At 36.7% G+C, this 19829-nt stretch overlaps 1 protein-coding gene across 2 annotated transcripts in view; it reads left to right on the top strand.

The window, feature by feature from the left end:
• Sgcz (sarcoglycan zeta) overlaps positions 1-19829 on the top strand; it is a 432264-nt gene that overhangs the window by 399310 nt on the left and 13125 nt on the right. For both annotated transcript variants that reach the window (XM_052162264.1, XM_052162263.1), the window contains one exon: positions 15801-15873. In XM_052162264.1, coding sequence (XP_052018224.1) covers positions 15801-15873 — 73 coding nt within the window. The remainder of the gene's footprint in view (positions 1-15800; positions 15874-19829) is intronic.

Here is a 19829-nt window from a genome sequence, read left to right as displayed (position 1 = left end):
TGGACAGACCCACACCCGTGCACATGTGGACAACCTACACTCATGCATATGTGGATAGACCCACACCCATGCACATGTGGATAGACCCACAGCCGTGCACATGTGGATAGACCCATAGTCATGCACATGTGAATTGACCCACACCTGTGCACTTGTAGGCAGCTTAAATTGAACCTAGTAGGTTATAAAAAGAAGAAGACATAGAGTTGTGCATTAGATTCCTGTGGGAATCGTTCAGGGGAAAGAGAAGGTGGGCAGTACAAGTGTAATAGATGTGGTTAAGATACATTGTACACGTGTATAAAATTGTCAAAGAGTAAAAAATATTAATTTTTTAAAAGTAATATTATTTATAGTATGAAACAACAATATAAACAATATGTAGTTTATTTTTCTCATACATAGCATGACAAAAGCAAATGTGCTTTTTAAAAATATCACCTATTAACAAGACCAACTGTTAGGTGGTCCAATCATTTCATTACTATTGCACACACATTTATATACAATAGAAAAGCCTCATGTTATAGTTCTACAAAAGTACAATATTGTGTTGTTACTGCATTATAAGATGACCAAAAACCCTTTATGTATACATACTTTTAAAAACACTTTTAAATATTCAAGGATGAATATGTGTACATAAAGAAAGGATCTTTCAAAGATAAGCGTACCCTTGTTTAAAAGCTAATGCCTCATTGTATCAAAATATCCATAATGTCACTTAAATTATCTTTATAAGTGTCAGCTAAAAATTTCAGGGTAAAGCAATACCTTAAAAATTATTAACATTTTATAGCACATAAGGAATCTACAGATATTCATACTATAGAGAAGTTTAGCTGTTGAGTTATCAAGAAGAACTAAGTTTTATCTGAAACTTATATTAATAGTTGTGTCATTCATGCACTAAGATAAATATTGGCAATTTTGAAGTATAAGTTTTAATAGCCATAAGTGTTTAACAATATTTTTAATATAAAAAAAGTACAAGTTGTAGATCTAAGTCTAACATACTAATTAAATGTTGATGCTCACTGGCGGTAAAATGGCTTATATACAATTTGAAAATCCATGACTCTTGATTAATTTATGTTACTGGAAAAAAGTAAATAGCATTTTCAAAGACTTAAAAGAAGAGGCTAGAGAGATGGCTCACTGACTGCTCTTCTATAGGTTCTGAGTTCAATTCCCAGAAATCCCATGGTGGGCCACTATAATCTGATACCCTCCTCTGGTGTGTCTGAAGACAGTGACAGTGTACCCATATACATAATAAAATAAATAAACTTTTTAAATAAAAGACAAAAGAAAAAATTTAATTCTTGCTCATTGGCAGCTAAATATCAGAGATTTTAAAAGGGAAGTTGTGTTAGTGATAATTCGTGACTGAAACAGGCATTCTCAGTGTGCTGATACCATGTCCACTGTGAGGAATGCAGGCTGCAGAAGAGATGGGATCTGTGTGGACAGGGATAGGAGCCTCAGGTGTCTTAGTATCCAGATGCCTCTGTTCTGGAATTGCAGCGATTTCTGGGATGAAGAAGGTAATTAGTATCTCAGTCATTGGTTCCTTAGCCATAAGATGTAAGGATAACAAACGCTCACACCTTACAGAAGCATCTGAGTTTGAAGTAATTATGGGCCCATGTAAACATGACACATAATAAGGTACCAGGAAATACTGGAGGTTATCATAGATATTAGAGCAGATTAATAAGCATCATTAATGGTGTGTATTAGTTAAATGATCCCCTTGCTCTTAAAGCTTTTCCTGTGCAGACATTTTACGCTAGTTTATCATTTTGGTTTCCTTTTATTTTCTCTAAACTGTGTAAGTATATAAAAAGAGTTTGAACATGTTATATGAATTATATCGAATTCAATGTAAGAAAAGTAGTTTATTAAGTATTTCAAGGTTCTGAAGTATAAAATGATATGAAAATAAGGAAAAAATGTTTAAATGTATTCCATAATAAATTCTTTAAACGTTAGAACATTATAAAAATTAAATTAATCAAACCAATGGCGTATGATGCCAATCATAAGTTTTAGCATTGATGTGAACAGACATTTGCAGAAGTTCATTCTTTCCGCGGTACTGAGAGCATTTTATTAGTGTCTCTTGGCACACTGTCTCAGGATAAACTACTCTCAGGAAATGAACACAGTACTCAGTGGCAGACAGGGGAATTAGATCCCTGTCTCCTCGCATCTAGTCCACTCTCATTACTCGTTCATTTTATCTGTGTCAGTAATCACCTGTCTTATACAACACTTGCAGACTTGGAGTAAGCCTTTCTACAACAACATCGAGACCTATAGGAGCTGATTAAGTTACTGGCCAGATTTATTTGGTAGATTTGGAAAAGTTAGTGCTGAAGGAAAATGAGCATAGTGTGAATTGGACCCTTCAGCTAAATCACAGATCCCCCTGAGAATAAGCTCTGCATCTTGATGTGTCCATGTAAATTGAAGTCTTGGCAATGCCTAACAAATGAGAACAGAAGGGATATAATTTAGTTGGTAGCTGTTGAGGCCTGCAGCATGAGACCGTCATGGTAGCATTTTATCTACTGAGTCTTCATAATCATGCTGGTCACTCATTCCATGAGTTCCTAGAATTAAACTCACTCTAGCATGTAAAAAATACGTGTACATCTTAACTCCACCTGAACACAACTGCATGAATGTTTTTTTTATTATTGTTTTGTTTAGTTTTTTTGGATTCTTTTGTTTGTTTTTTTGTTTGTTTGTTTTTGTGTTTTTTGTAAATCGGAAAATCTACCTGCATCATGCACCTGTCTCTGATAACCAGGGCAGGTTTTCATATCCTATAAAATCTGGGAGGGAGACAGGGAAGAAGAGGGGAAAAGAGAAAAGATAAGAATAGGAAGTGAAGTGAATTGCTTGCACATTTTAACGTTACTAGTGGTTGTCTTAGTTCCCTGCTGCTACTTTAAATTTTTCATTTTATTTAAGTGGCTACTTTTTATTTCTCATACAAGAGGCTAGAAGTTTGAAGTGATTTCCACTATCTTGGAAACAAATGCTGGTGTTAGCACTCTCAAAGAATCACCTACTTCCCCTACCAGCTTCTCAAACCCTTCTCTCCTGCTTTCTGGCATTTGTGTAGTTTCGGGGGTTTTTGTTTTGTTTTGTTTTTGCTTTTTTGTTTTTTGTTTTTTTTTTTTACTTTTCTTAATTAAACTTTTTCATGTATTAGGTTTTTTATACTTTTCTTCCTTACCTAACTCCCTTCAGATATTTCCCACCACTCTATCCACCCTACAACATGTGCTCTCTCTGTCTTTTTGTCTCTCTCACCCCACTCTCTCTCAAACAAACACATGAAGCAGAACAAAACACACACACACACACACACACATGCATAAAACACATCAAGGAAACAACAATAAAAAATAAAATAACTATACCAAACAAAACTCAAAAGTTAAACAAACAGAATTGGTGTCCATTTTGAGTTGGGCATCTACCTCTGTGAATGTGTCCTGCATAGAGGATACCTGATTAGCTAGGTCATTTGTGATTTTATAAACACAGGGATCATGAGCACAGTGATTCTCTATTTTTATTTTTGTTGTTATTGTTGTTGTTGTTTTGGGTTTTTTTTGTTTTGTTTTGTTTTTTGAGACACGGTTTCTCTGTGTATCCCTGGCTGTCCTGGAACTCACCCTGTAGATCAGGCTGGCCTCAAACACAGAAATCTGCCTGTCTCTGCCTCCCAAGTGCTGGGATTAAAGGCGTGCACTACTATCGCCTGGCTGAGCACAGTGATTCTCAAACTTTGTCTTAGACAATACTGTGTTTGGAAAGTGACCAGTTTAAAATGTGTGGAATTTATCAAAAGGGTGTATTAACTCAATTATTTTCTTTTTTATTGAATATTTTATTTATTTACATTTTAAATGCTATCCCTTTACTGGGTTTTCCCACCAGAAACTCCATATCACATCCCCACTCCTCCTGCTTCTATGAAGGTGTGTTCCCTCCCACCCAACCACTTCTGCCTCCTTGCTCTCACATTTCCCTACATTGGGGCATTTAGCCTCTACAGGACCAAGGGCCTCTTCTGTTGATGGCCATCCTCTGCCACATAACTCCAGGCAGCTGGAGTTATGAGTCCCTCCATGTGTACTTGGTTGTTGATTTATACCCTGGGAGCTCTGGTTGGTTGATATTTGGTGTTGTTCTTATGGGGTACCAACCCCCTTCAGCTCCTTCAGTCCTTTCTTTTACCTCCTCCATTGCGGACCCCCATGATCAGTTCAATGGTTATCTGAGAGCATCAGCCTCTGTATATGTTAAACTCTGGCAGAATCTCTCAGGAGACAACTATATCAGGCTCCTGTCAGCATGGACTTCTTGGCATCCACAACAGTGTCTGCATTTGGTAACTGTATATGGGATGGATCCCCAGGTAGGGCAGTCGTATTTCCCTGGACTATTTTGTTCCCCCTTCTAAGAGGGACTGAGGCACTGACACTTTGGTCTTCCTTCTTGAGCTTCATGAGGTCTGTAAATTGAATGTTGGGTATTCCGAGCTTTTGGACTAATATCTACTTATCAGTGTGTACATACCATGTGTGTTCTTTTGTGATTGGGTTACCTCACTCAGGATGTTATTTTCTAGTTCCATCTATTTGCCTAAGAATTTCGTGATGTCATTGTTATAATAGCTAAGCAGTACTCCATTGCATAAATGCACCACATTTTCTGTATCCATTCCTCTGTTGAGGGACATCTGGGTTCTTTCCAGGTTCTGACTATTATAAATAAGGCTGCTATGAACATAGTGGAGCATGTGTGCTTGTTAAATGTTGGGTCATCTTTCAGGTATATAGCCAGGATTGGTATAGTTAGGTCCTCAGGCAGCACTATGTCTAATTTTCTGAGGAACTGCCAAACTGATTTCCAGAGTGGTTTTACCATCCCACAATGCCACAAACAATGAAGAAGTGTTCCTCTTTCTCCACATCCTTGCCAGCCTCTGCTGTCAGCTGAGTTTTTTATCTTAGCCATTCTAACTGCTGTGAGGTAGAATCTCAGGGTTGTTTTGATCTACATTTCCCTGATGATTAAGGATATTGAACATTTCATTTGGTGCTTTGCAACCAATTACATTTCCTCAGTTGAGAATTCTTTGTTTAGTTCTGTACGTCATTTTTTAATAAAGGTATTTGATTCTCTGGAGTTCTTTGTATATATTGGATATTAGTCCTCTGTTGGATATAGGATTGGTAAAGAACTTTTCCCAATCTGTTGATTTTCATTTTGTCCTATTGACAGTGTCTTTTGCCTTACAGACGCTTTGACATTTTGTGAAGTCCCATTTGTAGATGCTTGATCTTAAAGCGTAAGCCATTGATGTTCTGTTCAGAAACTTCCCCTGTGCCCATGTATTCAAGGCTCTACACTTTCTCTTCTATTAATTTCAGTGCATCTTCTTTTATATGGATGTCCTTGATTTGTACAAGGAGATAAAAATGGATCAATTTGCATTCTTCTACATGCTAACTGCCAGTTGAGCCAATACCATTTGTTGAAAATGCTGTTTTCCAGTGGCTGGGTTTAGCTCCTTTGTTAACGATTAAGTGACCATAGGTGTGTGGGTTCATTTCTGGGTCTTCAATTCTATTCCATTTATCTTCCTGCCTGTCTCTGTACCAATACCAAGTAGTTTTTTTTTATAACTATTGCTCTGTATTACAGCTTGAGGACAGGGATGGTGATTCTCTCAGAAGTTCTTTTATTGTTGAGTATAGTTTTCTCTATCCTGGATTTTTTGTTATTCCAAATGAATTTGCAAATTTGTCTTTCTAACTCTATGAAGAATTGAGTTGGAATTTTAATGAGGATTACATTTAATCTGTAGACTTCTTTTGGCAAGATGACCATTTTTCCTATATTAATCCTGCCAATCTACAAACATGGAAGATCTTTCTATCTTCTGAGAACTTCTATGGCTTCTTTCTTTAGAGACTTGAAGTTCTTGTCATACAGATCTTTCACTTGTTTGGTTAGAGTCACACCAAGGTATGTAATATTATTTGTGACTATTTTTACAAAGGTGCCATTTCCCTAATTTCTTTTTCAGCCTGTTTATCCTTTGAGTAGAGGAAGGATTTGTTTGAGTTAATTTTATATACAGCCACTTTGCTGAAGTTGTTTATCAGGTCCACTGAATTTTTAAAAACAATTTAAGGCATAAAATTTCATTACAAATAACTTTTAGAATAATATCCATCGTTAATTCTTCACGGATGTTTCAAAGTATCAATGTCATATCTTTTTAAATTTTGTCATACAAATATACAAAGACAAAAAAGTATTCTTTTTTGATATATTATTTTCAGTTTCCTTTACCTTATAATAATGTAGTTAATAAAAGGACAGCATGGCACAGAGTTGAGCTGGAGTGATGATTCTAACCAAAAAAAAAATCATATCATATTTTATACAATGTGGTTACTTGAAAAACCACTACCTTTAAGTAAAATCTTATAGCATGTCACTAGTAAGTTAGAATATACTGTACATTTCATTGTTGATGATTCTGTTGTGTAAAGGAAGTTCATTCTCTTATTCTTATTTACCTGAATGATGCTGCTTATCGGTGAGATTAATTATGGAAAAGGATAAGGTTTTGTCGATATAATGAGAACATAATGGCATATATAATGATATAATATACATAGAGAGATGAATGGTTTATTTTGATATTATGTACACTCATTGGTTTGGGCTTTTGTTAGCAATATCACATGTTAAGGGTGGAGAACAAAGAAGACACATTGTTCAATTCTTGTACCAGAATAGGAAGAGAACAGAACTCCACAGTCCCTTTGGATAGATCATTCATGACCTACAACATTTTATTTGTCTCCAGCAACTAAAAGTTGTAAACTCCCAGTAATGTCACCTAAGAGACAAAGCTTTTATTATGTGAGATTTTGGAGCTCATTCAGTATTCAAAAGATATTAAAGTTTTAAGTGATTTGTTTATACCTTTAAATATGATAGATACTATTCTTTATCAAAAAATTACTGATAAGAATTTTGTTAATTGATTTTTCTAATGTTAAGGCAAATTTACATTTCTTTGATATTTTTTAAAGAGTTAGCCCAGTACTTCCAAAATTTATTACTGTTTTCAGCATGATAACATTTTATAGCACTGCTACCTGCATTAAGAATAAATGTAAGTCTTTAAATGGTTTTTCATGTGTAGTTTTGTCCAAATTTGATATAAGATATCTCTAAGTTACTAGAGCTCCATACTTCTTATAAATAGGAGAATATTGACAGAATCCTCAAAAAAACAAAAACTCTTATCAGTTTTCCTCCAGTGAGCTGCTGTAGGTTTCTCATGCACAAATTCTCACAACTTATATTTCTAGGAATGAATGATCACTTCTTAGTGCTGTGTGTGATTGTGTGTGTATGTGAGAGTGTGTATTATGTTTAACCAGTCCACAGAAAACATTTTAGATTATTCCAGTAATATAAAAGCATAAACCATAATTATGTTGTATGGTATACCTAACTTCAAACTCCAGAGCCATTTAAAAAGTTCTATGCTAAACTCAAATGCATAATAATTTCATCATTTTAAAATACAGTGTGTCACATAATCAGAGAGCACTAGAATCACTCATATTGATTTAATAATAAAAGACCTTGGGATATCTTTTGGATTTGCCTGATTGAATGGGCTATGCTTATAGATTGGTCTACACTTTAAATAATGGGCTCCATTTCTAATAGCCTGGTTCTGCCCTTTCATATGCAATGTTCCCTGAGCTATAGATGTATGATTTGTGATATGGATTAAACCACTGAGGCTGGAATCCACATTATCTGTTAATCTCTACTTTGGGTTCAGTTGTGGTTTTCTCCGTGGTAGTTTCCATTTACTGTAAAGAGAAGCTTCTTTGATGAGATAGTGGCAACTGTACTTGCCTATGTGCTTAAGGATACAGTTTAAAAAGAAGTAAGGAGTTATGCTGGTTTAGCAAATTGAGGTAGTAGATTCTTTCCTAAGGTCTGTGGCTTTCATAATCCTAGGGAAATTGGCTAGGTTTCTGTCACAAGACTTATTTTCCCTCCTGTTGAGTGGGCCTTAAGTCCAAATAAAAAGTTATTATCACCAAATGTGAGTGACACTGTATCTTTACCATGTCTTACCATGCTAGAAAATATGATTACTTGTGTCATAGGATCATTTAATTACTTCTTTATCTTGGCAACATACATGGTATTTTTTGCTCCCAAAGAAGCTAGAGCTCGTAACAGACACTTTCAGTTACAATAAAGCTTCTATTGTTTAAGTTCTATGTTCTAGCTGGTACTTTCAGCAATAGAGGCCCACCTTAACATCTGAGAAACAACCAAGGGCTTTGTTGATAATTTACGTTGTTGGTGGTGTCATGCCGACTACCCTGACCAACCATGTGAAAGGAACTTTTTTTTGTCTAGCCCTTGAGATCCTCTCATCTATGGTTTTGTGTTTTTGTAGGGAGAACTGTCAGGCCAAAAGATATAACTTCCCTCAAGGTATATATAAGATATATGTAATAAATATACACATATATAATAATATACATGTAAATTCTTTATATATGTATTATATATAAACATGTATGTTTGTGTATATATCTATGTATGTATACATATAGTACTTATGTATGTATGTACATAGTATAATTTTAGGTAAATATAAAATACCTAAAATACTTCCTTGTTGCTTTATCAAACAACCTTGTGTTATTTGTTCCTCTCCCCTCCTTCTCTGTTGACCTTCCTTGCTTTTCCCTAATTGGAGTCTCATTTTTCAGGCTCCCATTGCACGTCTCCTTTACCCTGCTAATCTCCACTTACCTACCACCTTAATTGTCCCTTTCTTTAAAGGAGAATGTATTTTCAGTTACAGAGATTTATGGAAGTAGAACAAAACTAACATAGCTAGTACCTTGTCTTTAACTACCACTGTGATCATCTGTGAGGATTAAAGGAATTCTTACTTTCCTTGTCTTAAGACACTAGAGTCCATAAGGAGAAGCATTCTCAGGGTACCACATTCAAATTGTGTGGAAAAATCAATTTCTCCTTTGTCTCCACTCAAAGAAGAAGAGGACTTATGGAACATATGGGTGGGGGGACTAGGAAAGGGGAAGGCTTTTAGAATGTAAAAAAGAATATAGAAAATAAAGAAAAAAAAGAAAAAAGAAAAAGTCAAAAATATTCAGTCATTGACATTTTTATTGAAAAGATAAAACTAGAAGTTCCCCTTGTCAGATATAAGAACAAACACAGATATATTTTCTAATATGCTTATTCCATGCATTGCCCAATATAAAGAATATTCTTTCCACTTATAGGAGCAAATCTATCTCCTCACTTGTGAATAAAGAGTAATGAGAAAAGTTACAGTATTCATGTTTGAAGTTTTAAAAACAAAATCCTACCAAAATAGTTCGACATTGAAGGTTCCTGAAAACTCATGTTATCCACAACCTAACATTACGAATGAGAGAGTCTGTCTTTAACTACTACTTTGATTGACTATGGAAAAAAAGGGGTAAAGGAATAAAACAACCTATTCTTACTTTCCTTGTCTTAAGACACTAGAGTCCATAAGAAGAAGCATCTCCTGGGTACCATAGTTAAATTGTGTGGAAAAATCAATTTTTTCTTTGTCTCCATTCCAAAAAGAAGTAAAAATTTTGAGACTCATTCTCATTTTTTTTATTGAAAAGCTAAAGACTAGAAGTTTTCCTTGACATATAGAAACAAATACAAATATAATTCAGATATTTCCAATACTGTTTAAGCTCTAAGGAAAGAACTGAGGTCTCCCAACCTTCCTTTACCTCTTAGCCATAAGTCACCTTATCACTATTTCTATTAGTCTCACTCTAGAACACTTTTGCTTGATCTTCTGTAAAAATATATAATCCAATGAACAGATAATGAATATTTAGTGAGCAATGATTATAGAAAATATGCTCAGGATATAGGAAATAAAGATCACCCTGTCAAAAGGTATACTGACTGCAGGTTTGGTGGTTCCCATTTTTAATCCTAAGCCTTAGGAGATAAGACCTGTTAGACCTGTATCATACACCAGAATGTTATATTTAATGATCTCCATTTCCTCTATGAATACTCTGTCCTCAAAGAAGAGCAGAAGGAGTAGGAAAAGGAAGAGAACCAGAAAGAAGAAAAGGAGATACATTTAGTTTTAATATTATTTCTATTTCATTGAATGTTTTCTTAGAGATATCTAAAAGATACCATTCTAAGTAATGTCTTATATATTCTTGTGTATGCATTTTGACATAGCACATATCTTGTATAATCTATCATGTGAGTTCATGACATTATTTTTATGCTCCACTTTTTTATTCTTTTTTATAATTGTTTTTACACACTCCATATTTTATTCCCCACCCCACCAACCCCGGTCCACCCTCCAACTGTTCCACATTGCATACCTCCTCCTCTACACTTGTCTTCATGGGGATGTCCCTATCACCCATCCCACCTGACCTCTAAACTCTCTGGGGCCTCCAGTCTCTTGAGGGTTATGTGCATCATCTCTGAATGAACACAGACCCAGAAGTCCTCTATTGTATGTGTGCTAGGGGCCTCATGTCAGCTGGTGTATGCTGCCTGTTTGGTGGTCCAATGTTTGAGAGATCCCGGGGGTCCAGATTAATTGAGACTGCTGGTCCTCCTGCAGGGTCGCCTTCAGCTTCATTTACCCTTCCCTAGTTCAACAGCAGGGGTCAGCTGCTTCTGTCCATTGGTTGGGTGCAAATATTTTCATCTGACTCTTTCAGCTGCTTGTTGGGTCTTCTGGAATGCTGTCATGCTAAGTACCTTTTTATGAGTGCTGCATAGCCTCAGTAATAATGTCAGGCCTTGGGTCCTCCCCTAATGTTGGATCCCACTTTGGACCTGTCACTGAACCTTCTTTTCCTCGGGTTCATCTCTATTTCCGTCCCTGAAATTTTTTCAGACAGGAACAATTATGGGTCAGAGTTATGACTGTGGAATACCCCCCCAATGCAAATGAGATATTTTTGTCTCCTAATAAATATTTCTACATCAATTTATAGTGCTTTATTTAATTTTAAATTCATTTGAATACTACTTAAATTATTTGAACATTTAATTTGTTTTAGTGAATAGTACCCAAACAATAAAAAATTGATAAAATTAGTTCTTATTTATTTGAAATTCAAAACTGACTCAATAGCCCATCAGATTTTACAAATATAGCACTCTGACAATGGAGAGAATTCCTAATTAAAGAAAAAATATTTTTTGCCTTTCATTTCACACATTTATAGTAAGCACCTGGCTTGCGCAGTTTTGATCTGATACCTATCAAGATAATTTTAGTGATTATTAATTATTGCCAATGTCTGGGTCTTCAATTTGTTCCCATTGAGCAATGTGTCTGCTTTTGGGTCTGTTTTATTAATATACTTATTAGCATAAATTGAGGTTAGTGATGATGATACTTGCAGCAGTATTTTTAGTTATTCGAAATTTTTTTTTAACTAGATTGAGATGTGTTTCTATAAAAAACTGAAAATTATCCGTTTAAGATTTGTGTTGTGATTTTGATGGGAACTGCATTGTGTATGTAGTCTGCTATTGATATGATAGCCATTTTCTATGTTAATAATATCAATCTATGAACATGGGAGATCATTACACCATCTAGTATCCACTTCAGTTTCTTTCTTTAATGTCTTAAAGGTTTTATCTTTTTTTAATTTTTTATTTTCTATATTCTTTGTTTACATTCCAAATTATTTTCCCTTTCCCAGTCCCGCCTTCCTGAAAAGTCCCATAAGCCCTCTTCCCTCCACCCGTTCTCCAATCAACTCCCTCCTACTTCTCTGTCCTTGATCCCCTACAATGCTGGATCAAGCCTTTCCAGGACCAGGGAACTCTCTTTCCTTCTTCTTTGGAGTCATTTGATATGTGAATTGTGTATTGGGTATCCAGAACTTCTAGGCTAATATCCATTTATCAGTGACTGCATTCCATGTGTGTTCTTTTGTGATTGGGTTACCTCACTTAAGATGATATCTTCCAGATCCAACCATTTGCCTAAGAATTTCATGAATTCATTATTTTTAATTGCTGAGTAGTATTCCATTGTGTATATATACCACATTGTGTGTATCCATTCCTCCATTGAGGGACATCTGGGTTCTTTCCAGCTTCTGGCTATTATAAATAGGGCTGCTATGAACATAGTGGAGCATGTGTCCTTATTGCATGCCAGGGAATCCTCTGGGTATATGCCCAGGAGTGGTTTTGCAGGGTCATCTGGAAGTATTATGTCCAATTTTCTGAGGAACCGCCAGAAAGATTTCCAGAGTGGTTGTAACAACTTGCATTCCCACGGGCAGTGGAGGAGTGTTCCTCTTTCTTTACATCCTCACCAATACCTGCTACCTCCTGAGATTTTAATCTTAGACATTCTGACTGGTGTGAGGTGAAATCCCAGGGTTGTTTTGATTTGCATTTCCCTAATGACTAGTGATGCTGAACATTTTTAAGGTGCTTCTCAGCCATTCAAAGTTCTTCAGGTGAAAATTCTTTGTTAGCTCGGTACCCCATTTTAATAGGGTTATTTGGCTTTCTGGAGCCTAACTTCTTGAATTCTTTGTATATATTGGATATTAGCCCTCTGTCAGATGTAGGGTGGTGAAAATCCTTTCCCACTTTGTTGGCTGCCATTTTGTCCACTTGACATTGTCTTTTGCCTTACCGAAACTCTCTTAAAGTTTTTAATCATAAAAATTTTACTTTCTTGGTTAGAGATACCTCAGTTTATTTTTATTTTATATTATTTGAACCTTGTAAAAGTTGTTTTCCCTAATTTCTTATAGAAATGCTACTGATTTTTGGTGTTGCTGCTGCTGTTAATCTGTAGCAAACCAACTGCTGAAAGAGTTTATCAGCTGTGGGAGTTTCCTGGTGGAATTATTAGGGTCACTTATAGCTACTATCATATCATGTAGAAACAAGGATACTTTAACTTCATCTTTGATCACCTGCAAGTTTTGTATTCCTCTAATGCTTCAAGTACCTTATTGTATAGATATGGAGAGAGAGGACAACCTTGCCATGTTCCTGGTTTTTTGTGGAATTTCTTTGAGTTTTTCTCCATAGTCAATATTGGCTGTGGGCTTGCTGTAAACTGCCTTTATTATGTTGATATATGGTCCTTATATCCCTAATCTCAGTAGGAATTTCATCAAGAAGGAGTGTTGGATTTTGTGAAAAGTCTTTTCTGCATCTAATACTTTGATCATGTACTTTTTGTCTTTCAATTTGATTATATGGTAGATTTGTATATTAGTTTACAATGCTGAACCATCCCTGCATCTCTAGGTTGACACATACTTCATCAGGGTGAATGATTTTTTGATATATTCTTTGATTTAGTTTGCAAGTATTTTATTGAAAAATGCTGCGCCTATGTTCATATGGGAATTTGGTCTGTAATTGATTCTCTTCACTGTGTCTTTATGTGGCTTGAATGTCAGGGTACAACAAATTCAGAAATCTCCCTTCTGATATTATTTTGTGAAATAACTTGAGGAATATTGGTATAAATTTTTGTTTGTAAGCCTGATAGTATTCTGCACTAAAACCATTTATGTCTATGCTTCATTTTTCATTCTTTGATTTTTGGTTAGTAAACTTTTAATTATCACTTCTTTTACATTAGGAGTTGTAGATTTGTTTAAGTTGCTCATCTTATTTTGATTTAACTTTGGTGGGAGATAGAGATCAAGAAAATTGGTCATTACAATTAGATTTTCCAATTTGGTTGAATACAGGTTTTTATAGTATGTCCTTCTGACTCTCTGGATTTCCTTGGTGTTTGTTGCTATGTCTCTCCTTTTTATTTGTAATTTTTCTTAATTTAGATTTAATCCTCAATGACAAACGTGGGTGTTGGTGATTTTCTACTTTTGCTTTCAGCTATACAGAATCTGTGCTATTACAGTGGGGTGAACCAGTGTTTGAAAATAAATATTGTCACTGTTCTCTAATTATATTTCTGTCACTTTGTCTGGAAAATTTTCATAATCATACAGTTCTAGAGATTAGCATTTGAACTTTGCACAAGGATAACTATCCTATCAGGATGTTATAGTCTGTATTAAAATGTCAGTCACTTTCCTTGAGATATGTAAATGTCTATCTGGGGATATTCTTTCAAATGTCATGCCCATCGAAATCACAGGTTTACTACTTCAGCTGACATCATTATGTTACCTTTCAGGACCCATGATAAAGAATGTTTAATGTGCAAAATTAGAATATCAAGAGAATGAATTATTTAAGAAAATGAGTGTTCAAAATTAACAAAGATCATAAAAAATAATACAAGCACTACATGTCCTAAAAATCGTTTTTGTTGCTGGGGCAGGGGGCTAATCAGTAAGGCTCAGAGGCGAACAGATGCCAAGAGCATTTACTTCATGAAGGAAAATCTGTAGTACAGGAGCTTGCCACAGAAAACCCTAAGAATCTTGACTCTCAAACATAATATGAAGGAATTAATATTTCAGTCCTAGAAAGCAGTCTTTCTCCATGGCTCTACGTCCAAGTGTGCCTTAATATTTACTTTAAAAGATCATTAAGTAGATCTAATCCATTTCCTTATAAAGCTATGTTAGTTTAAGATATTGTAAACCTCAGCTTCAGTTCCCTCTTAACAGCACCATTGGTGCTTGCAGAATTGACATGATTTATATTTCCCTCCACAGTATGCACAGCCATATTTATTTGTATTTCAATGTATGGGTTTGAATTCTATCATCATTACAATGCTGATGACATTCATGAAACAAACATAACATTATTACATCAAAATACACGAGGAAGGATGAGATAAAAAATAATGCCTAATCTGAAAAGAATATGGATAACATTGAAATAAATATTATTTTACAAAGTGCTTTTGTCATTTGTCATTACACCATTAAAAAATTTCACTTCATTTTTTTTTAAAAAAAGCATACTCTCTTTTTCTCATTTAAGCTGTAGAAAAACTCTAGTTGTCTGGAAAATCAAGCAGAGTCAGTAAGTGTGCTCAGACCAGGTTTCAATTGACCATCTGCACAAGATACTGGAGTCCCTGACCTCTTCAGACAACAATGACCTCAGATGAACTCAACTATAATGAAATGAAGTAAAGTGGCTCTCACCTTTAGATAGTGCCTTAACTCCACAAAAGTCAAAGTACCATGGAGTTCTTTGCTTTCCGGGGACCTCTGTAAATCTCTCCAATAGAGAGTGGCTAAGTCCTGTTTGAAACCTCTCTGTAAATGTCTAATACTATGTCGCCCTGAGCTCACCATCGGCAGTTTCCTCATGCCCTCTAAGATATGGGATGTCTGACCTGAGTGTTTCAACCTATCCTTATTCTTAAATCCACTTAACTGTGAAATAAAGCAATGAAAGAGATGGGTCTTTGTTCTTTGATCAGACCAGAAGGTGAATTCCTTTTATCTAAAGCAGTAATAATTTAATCGTAAAAGTACTTACCGTAGGATATTCAGATCCTTCTTCCCTGGCTCATCTCTGTCTTGTACTCCTTGTCCAATGTTAAATTTCTAATTAATCTGCTACTGTTTTCAGCTAAGGGAAGAATATTTGATACACAGATTTGGATGAAAAATAGCATGAGTGTACAGACTTGCTTTAGCTGATGGCTGTGTCCATGCTGCCCACAGGAACTGAAGGAGCAGTATTTGGGCACTCTGTGGAAACACCTCACATCAGAGCAGAGCCATCTCAAGACCTCAGGTAAGTGTTTCTTCTACACCATGTCATAGTTCTCCTCATAATGTACTATCTTTGACATACGAATAAGTTAAATGGTGCTTATGCTATGAACTTGTATAAAAAAAATCACCATCCCATAATTTTATATTAGTCAGATACTTGATTCAAGATATTGAGTTATTCTAACTTATCTGTTGTTTTAAACATATATGACATGAACACAAAAATATGTGTACTAGGGAGAAAGAATTTTAGAAAAGAAAAGACAGCTTTCAGAGAAGTTTAGAGGAGTACTGTTTAACTTAGGCATTCTAGGAATTTAGATTTAAATGAGATACAGGATAGATAAACAACCGTAAGTGGAATAGAGAAAAAATAACCAATGGAAAATTTGAAAGGATCAAGGGATATGAAGAAGGGGAATGAAGAGATAGACAATGTAATCAACATATGGGCATGCTTTGTCCTGCTATAGTACCACAGTCTAAAATCTCCATTGCTACACTGTATCTAAATGCCTCAATGGCATACAAAGGCTATCATATCCAAAACATTGTCAGGTACCAACGTAACAGAGATATCTCTCAAGACAATCATGACAACTTTTATTAAAAAATATTGAGAAAATATTCATAACTACTACAACAGATATTCTTTTTTCTTTGTTATTTTATTTATTTACATTTCAAATGTTATTCCCTTTGCCAGTATCCCTCAACAACCTCTCTATGCCCTCACAAGCCACTAAGAGGATGTTCTACCACCCGCCCACCCACCCACCCACTCACTTACTCCTCCCTCAGCACCCTAGCATTCCCCTACTCTGGGTCATCAAGCCTCCACAGGACCAAGGGGTCCCCTACAATTGATTCCAGATAAGGCAAACCTCTGTGACATATCCAGCTGGAGCCATGGGTCCCCACATGTGTACTCTTTGGTTGGTGGTTTAGTCCCTGGGAGCTTTGGGAGGGCTGGTTGGTTTATTTTGTTGTTCTTCCTATGGGGTGGAAAAATCCCTTCAACTCCTTCAGTCCTTGCCCTAACTCCTCTATTGGAGTCCCTGAGCTCCGTCCAATGTTTGGCTGCATGTATCCACATCTGGATTGCTCAGACTCTTCCAGAGCCTCTCAGGGGACAGTCATACCAGGCTCCTGTCAGCAAGTGCTTCTTGGCATCAGCAAAAGTGTCTGGGTTTAGTATCTGCAGATGGGATGGATCCATAGAAGGGGCGGTTTCTGAGTGGCCTTTCCTTCAGACTCTGCTCCACTTTTGTCCCTGCATTTCCTTTTGACATGAGGAATTCTGGATTATTGTTTTTGAGGTGGGTGGGTGGCCCCGTCCCTCAACTGTGGGCCATGCTTACACACTGGATATGGTCTCTATAGGTTCTATCTCTCTTTTGTTGTGTATTTCAGTTAATGTTCCCACTGTTAGGTACTAGGAATCTCTTGGGTCCCTGGCATCTGGGACTTTCTAGTGTCTTCCCCCCAGCTACCTCTACCCTACTGCTACACAACTCCTTTCAAATTCCTGACCCTCTGTACTTCTCCCCCATCTTTTCCTATATCTGAACCCCCCTTCTCCCTCCCCCTCTTCTCTCCTTCCCAGATCTGTCTTTCCCTCTACCTCCTGAGATTATTTTCTTCCTCCTTCTGAGTAGGACTGTAGTATCCATACTTTGGTGTGGTCTTCCTTCTTCTTGGGTTTCATGTGGTCTGTGAGTTCTATCTTGGGTATTCTGAAATTTTGGGGTAATATCCACTTATCAGTGAGTATATACCATGGATGCTCCTTTGTGACTGGGTCACCTCACTCAAGATGATATTTTCTAGTTCCACCCAGTTGCCTAAGAATTTCATGAAGTCATTGTTTCTAATAGCTGCATAGTACTCCATTGTGTAAATGTGCCACGTTTTCTGTATCCATTCCTCTGTTGAGGAACATCTGGGTTGTTTCCAGCTTCTGGCTGCTATAAATAAGGCTGCTATGAACATAGTGGAGCTTGTGTCCTTGTTATACATTGGAACATCTTTTGGATATATGCCCAGGGGTGGTATAGTTGAGTCCTCAGGTTGTACTATGTCCAGTTTTCTGAGGAACTGCCAGACTGATCTCCAGAGTGGTTGTAACAGCTTGCAATCCCACCAACAGTGGAAGAGTGTTCCTCTTTCTCCACATCCTTGCCAGCATCTGCTGTCACCTGAATTTTTGATTTTAGCCATTCTGACTGGTGTGATGTAGAATCTCAGTGTTTTTTTGTTGTTTTTTGGTTTTTGTTTGTTTGTTTGTTTGTTTGTTTGTTTTGATTTGCCTTTCCATGATGACTAAAATGTTGAACATTTCTTTAAGTGCTTCTCGGACATTTGAGATTCCTCAGTTGAGAATTCTCTTGCAAGAGACACTCTTATATTTTTGGTTGTGAGTCTTGCCTTTAATGGCTGAGTCATCTCTCCAGCCCCCAACAGACAATCTTAACTCAAAAAATAAATTTACATTTGATGAAAGAAGATGGATTACTTAATTTTTGTTAGGAAAATTGTACTCCAAAATGTATCTGCTACAGCGGTTCCATAAAAGGCAGCAATAATAACACAACAAAGATGCACATTAAAATTATTGCTGTTAGATAACTACATAGAAGACAGAATTTCTTGGTGGTTCAGGAAAAGGCTCACAAAAGCATATGAGTGTGAAAACAACATTTGTTTAGGAGCTCCTCGTAAGTTAGCACATGTTTCTAACCGCTATGCTGTGGGAGAGGAGGTGTGGAGAGACAAGAAAATCCTGTGACTTTCTGGCCACCAGCCTAGTTATAGGTTCAGCAAGAGAGTCTGTCTCAGTGAAATAAAGCAAGAAGGGATAGAGCAATATGTGATAAGAACTCAGTTTTCTTCTCTGGCTTCCCCACATGTGTGCACAAATGTGTGTACGTGAGTATATGCATACAGGCTGTCACAATACACACACTACAAAACCACAAATTACACATACACATATACATTTTATTTCATAAAAGTCATTATTTAGCTTTTGTCATTGAATAAGAAGCAATATTGTCATAAGAAAACAAAATAGATGTGTGGGCTTGTGTCTGCCCTGGCAATGGGCATGGCATCTTGGGGAGGCAGAACCTGGGGAGATTGACTGCACTTACCCCTCACTGCCTCTGGGACAGGTGCTGAGCCTCTGGGAAGTGCCAAGACACCACTCTAGGAGGGGGCAAGCACAGTCTGAGACGTGATAAAGCAGATGATTGTTCCTGTGACAAGGCTGGGGCTGAGGGGGTTATCAGACTATTAGACATCCAGGTATCAGTGGGAGTTACAGAAGAGCTGAGAAGAGAGTTGGCACCCTCCAGCTGGGTACTTTCTAGCCTGGGGGTAAGGGAAATGGAAGCTCTGGATTGTCCCGGCAGGAATTATCCTTAGCTTGGTGGAAGCAAACTGGAAGCCCAGAGATGCCTTCTATGGGCTTTGTGTTCTGTAGTCGGCCTTCTGTATGCACCACATGGCAATGGTAGATGAAAGAGACAGTCCATGTTTATCCATATCCTTTATTGGCTGGCTGTTCATCATGAAAAACAGATGCATACCGTACTATACCCACCTTTTAGGGTGGACCTTAGTTTAAATACTTTTTGCAGGGAGGAAAGTCAGGGAAGGGAAGATTATTGGCTAAGTCCTCAAAGTCTCTTGGAACCTCATTAGCATGGAGAACTCTGTTTTGAGCCTATGTGACCACAGGTCACGTTTCCTTATGTGGGGAGTATGGCCCACATTCCAAGCCAGAAATCTGGCAGAGAGGTGAGTTGCCTAAGTCTCAGGTGTTTGCTGATCTAGTCTTTGGGTTTCAAGCTGTTCTACCTTACCAAGCTTCCCACTGTCCTATAAATAAGGTTGAGTTTTTTAATTAAAAATAATTTCTTCTCTCATACAATGCAACCCAAACACATTTTACCCTCTCTCCATTCCTCCTTG

Source organism: Apodemus sylvaticus, chromosome 18 (genome assembly GCF_947179515.1).
Source record: "Apodemus sylvaticus chromosome 18, mApoSyl1.1, whole genome shotgun sequence".
NCBI classification, from domain to species: domain Eukaryota; kingdom Metazoa; phylum Chordata; class Mammalia; order Rodentia; family Muridae; genus Apodemus; species Apodemus sylvaticus.
The sequence above is the reverse complement of the archived record's forward strand: the minus strand, read 5'-3'. Positions and strand labels throughout refer to the sequence as shown.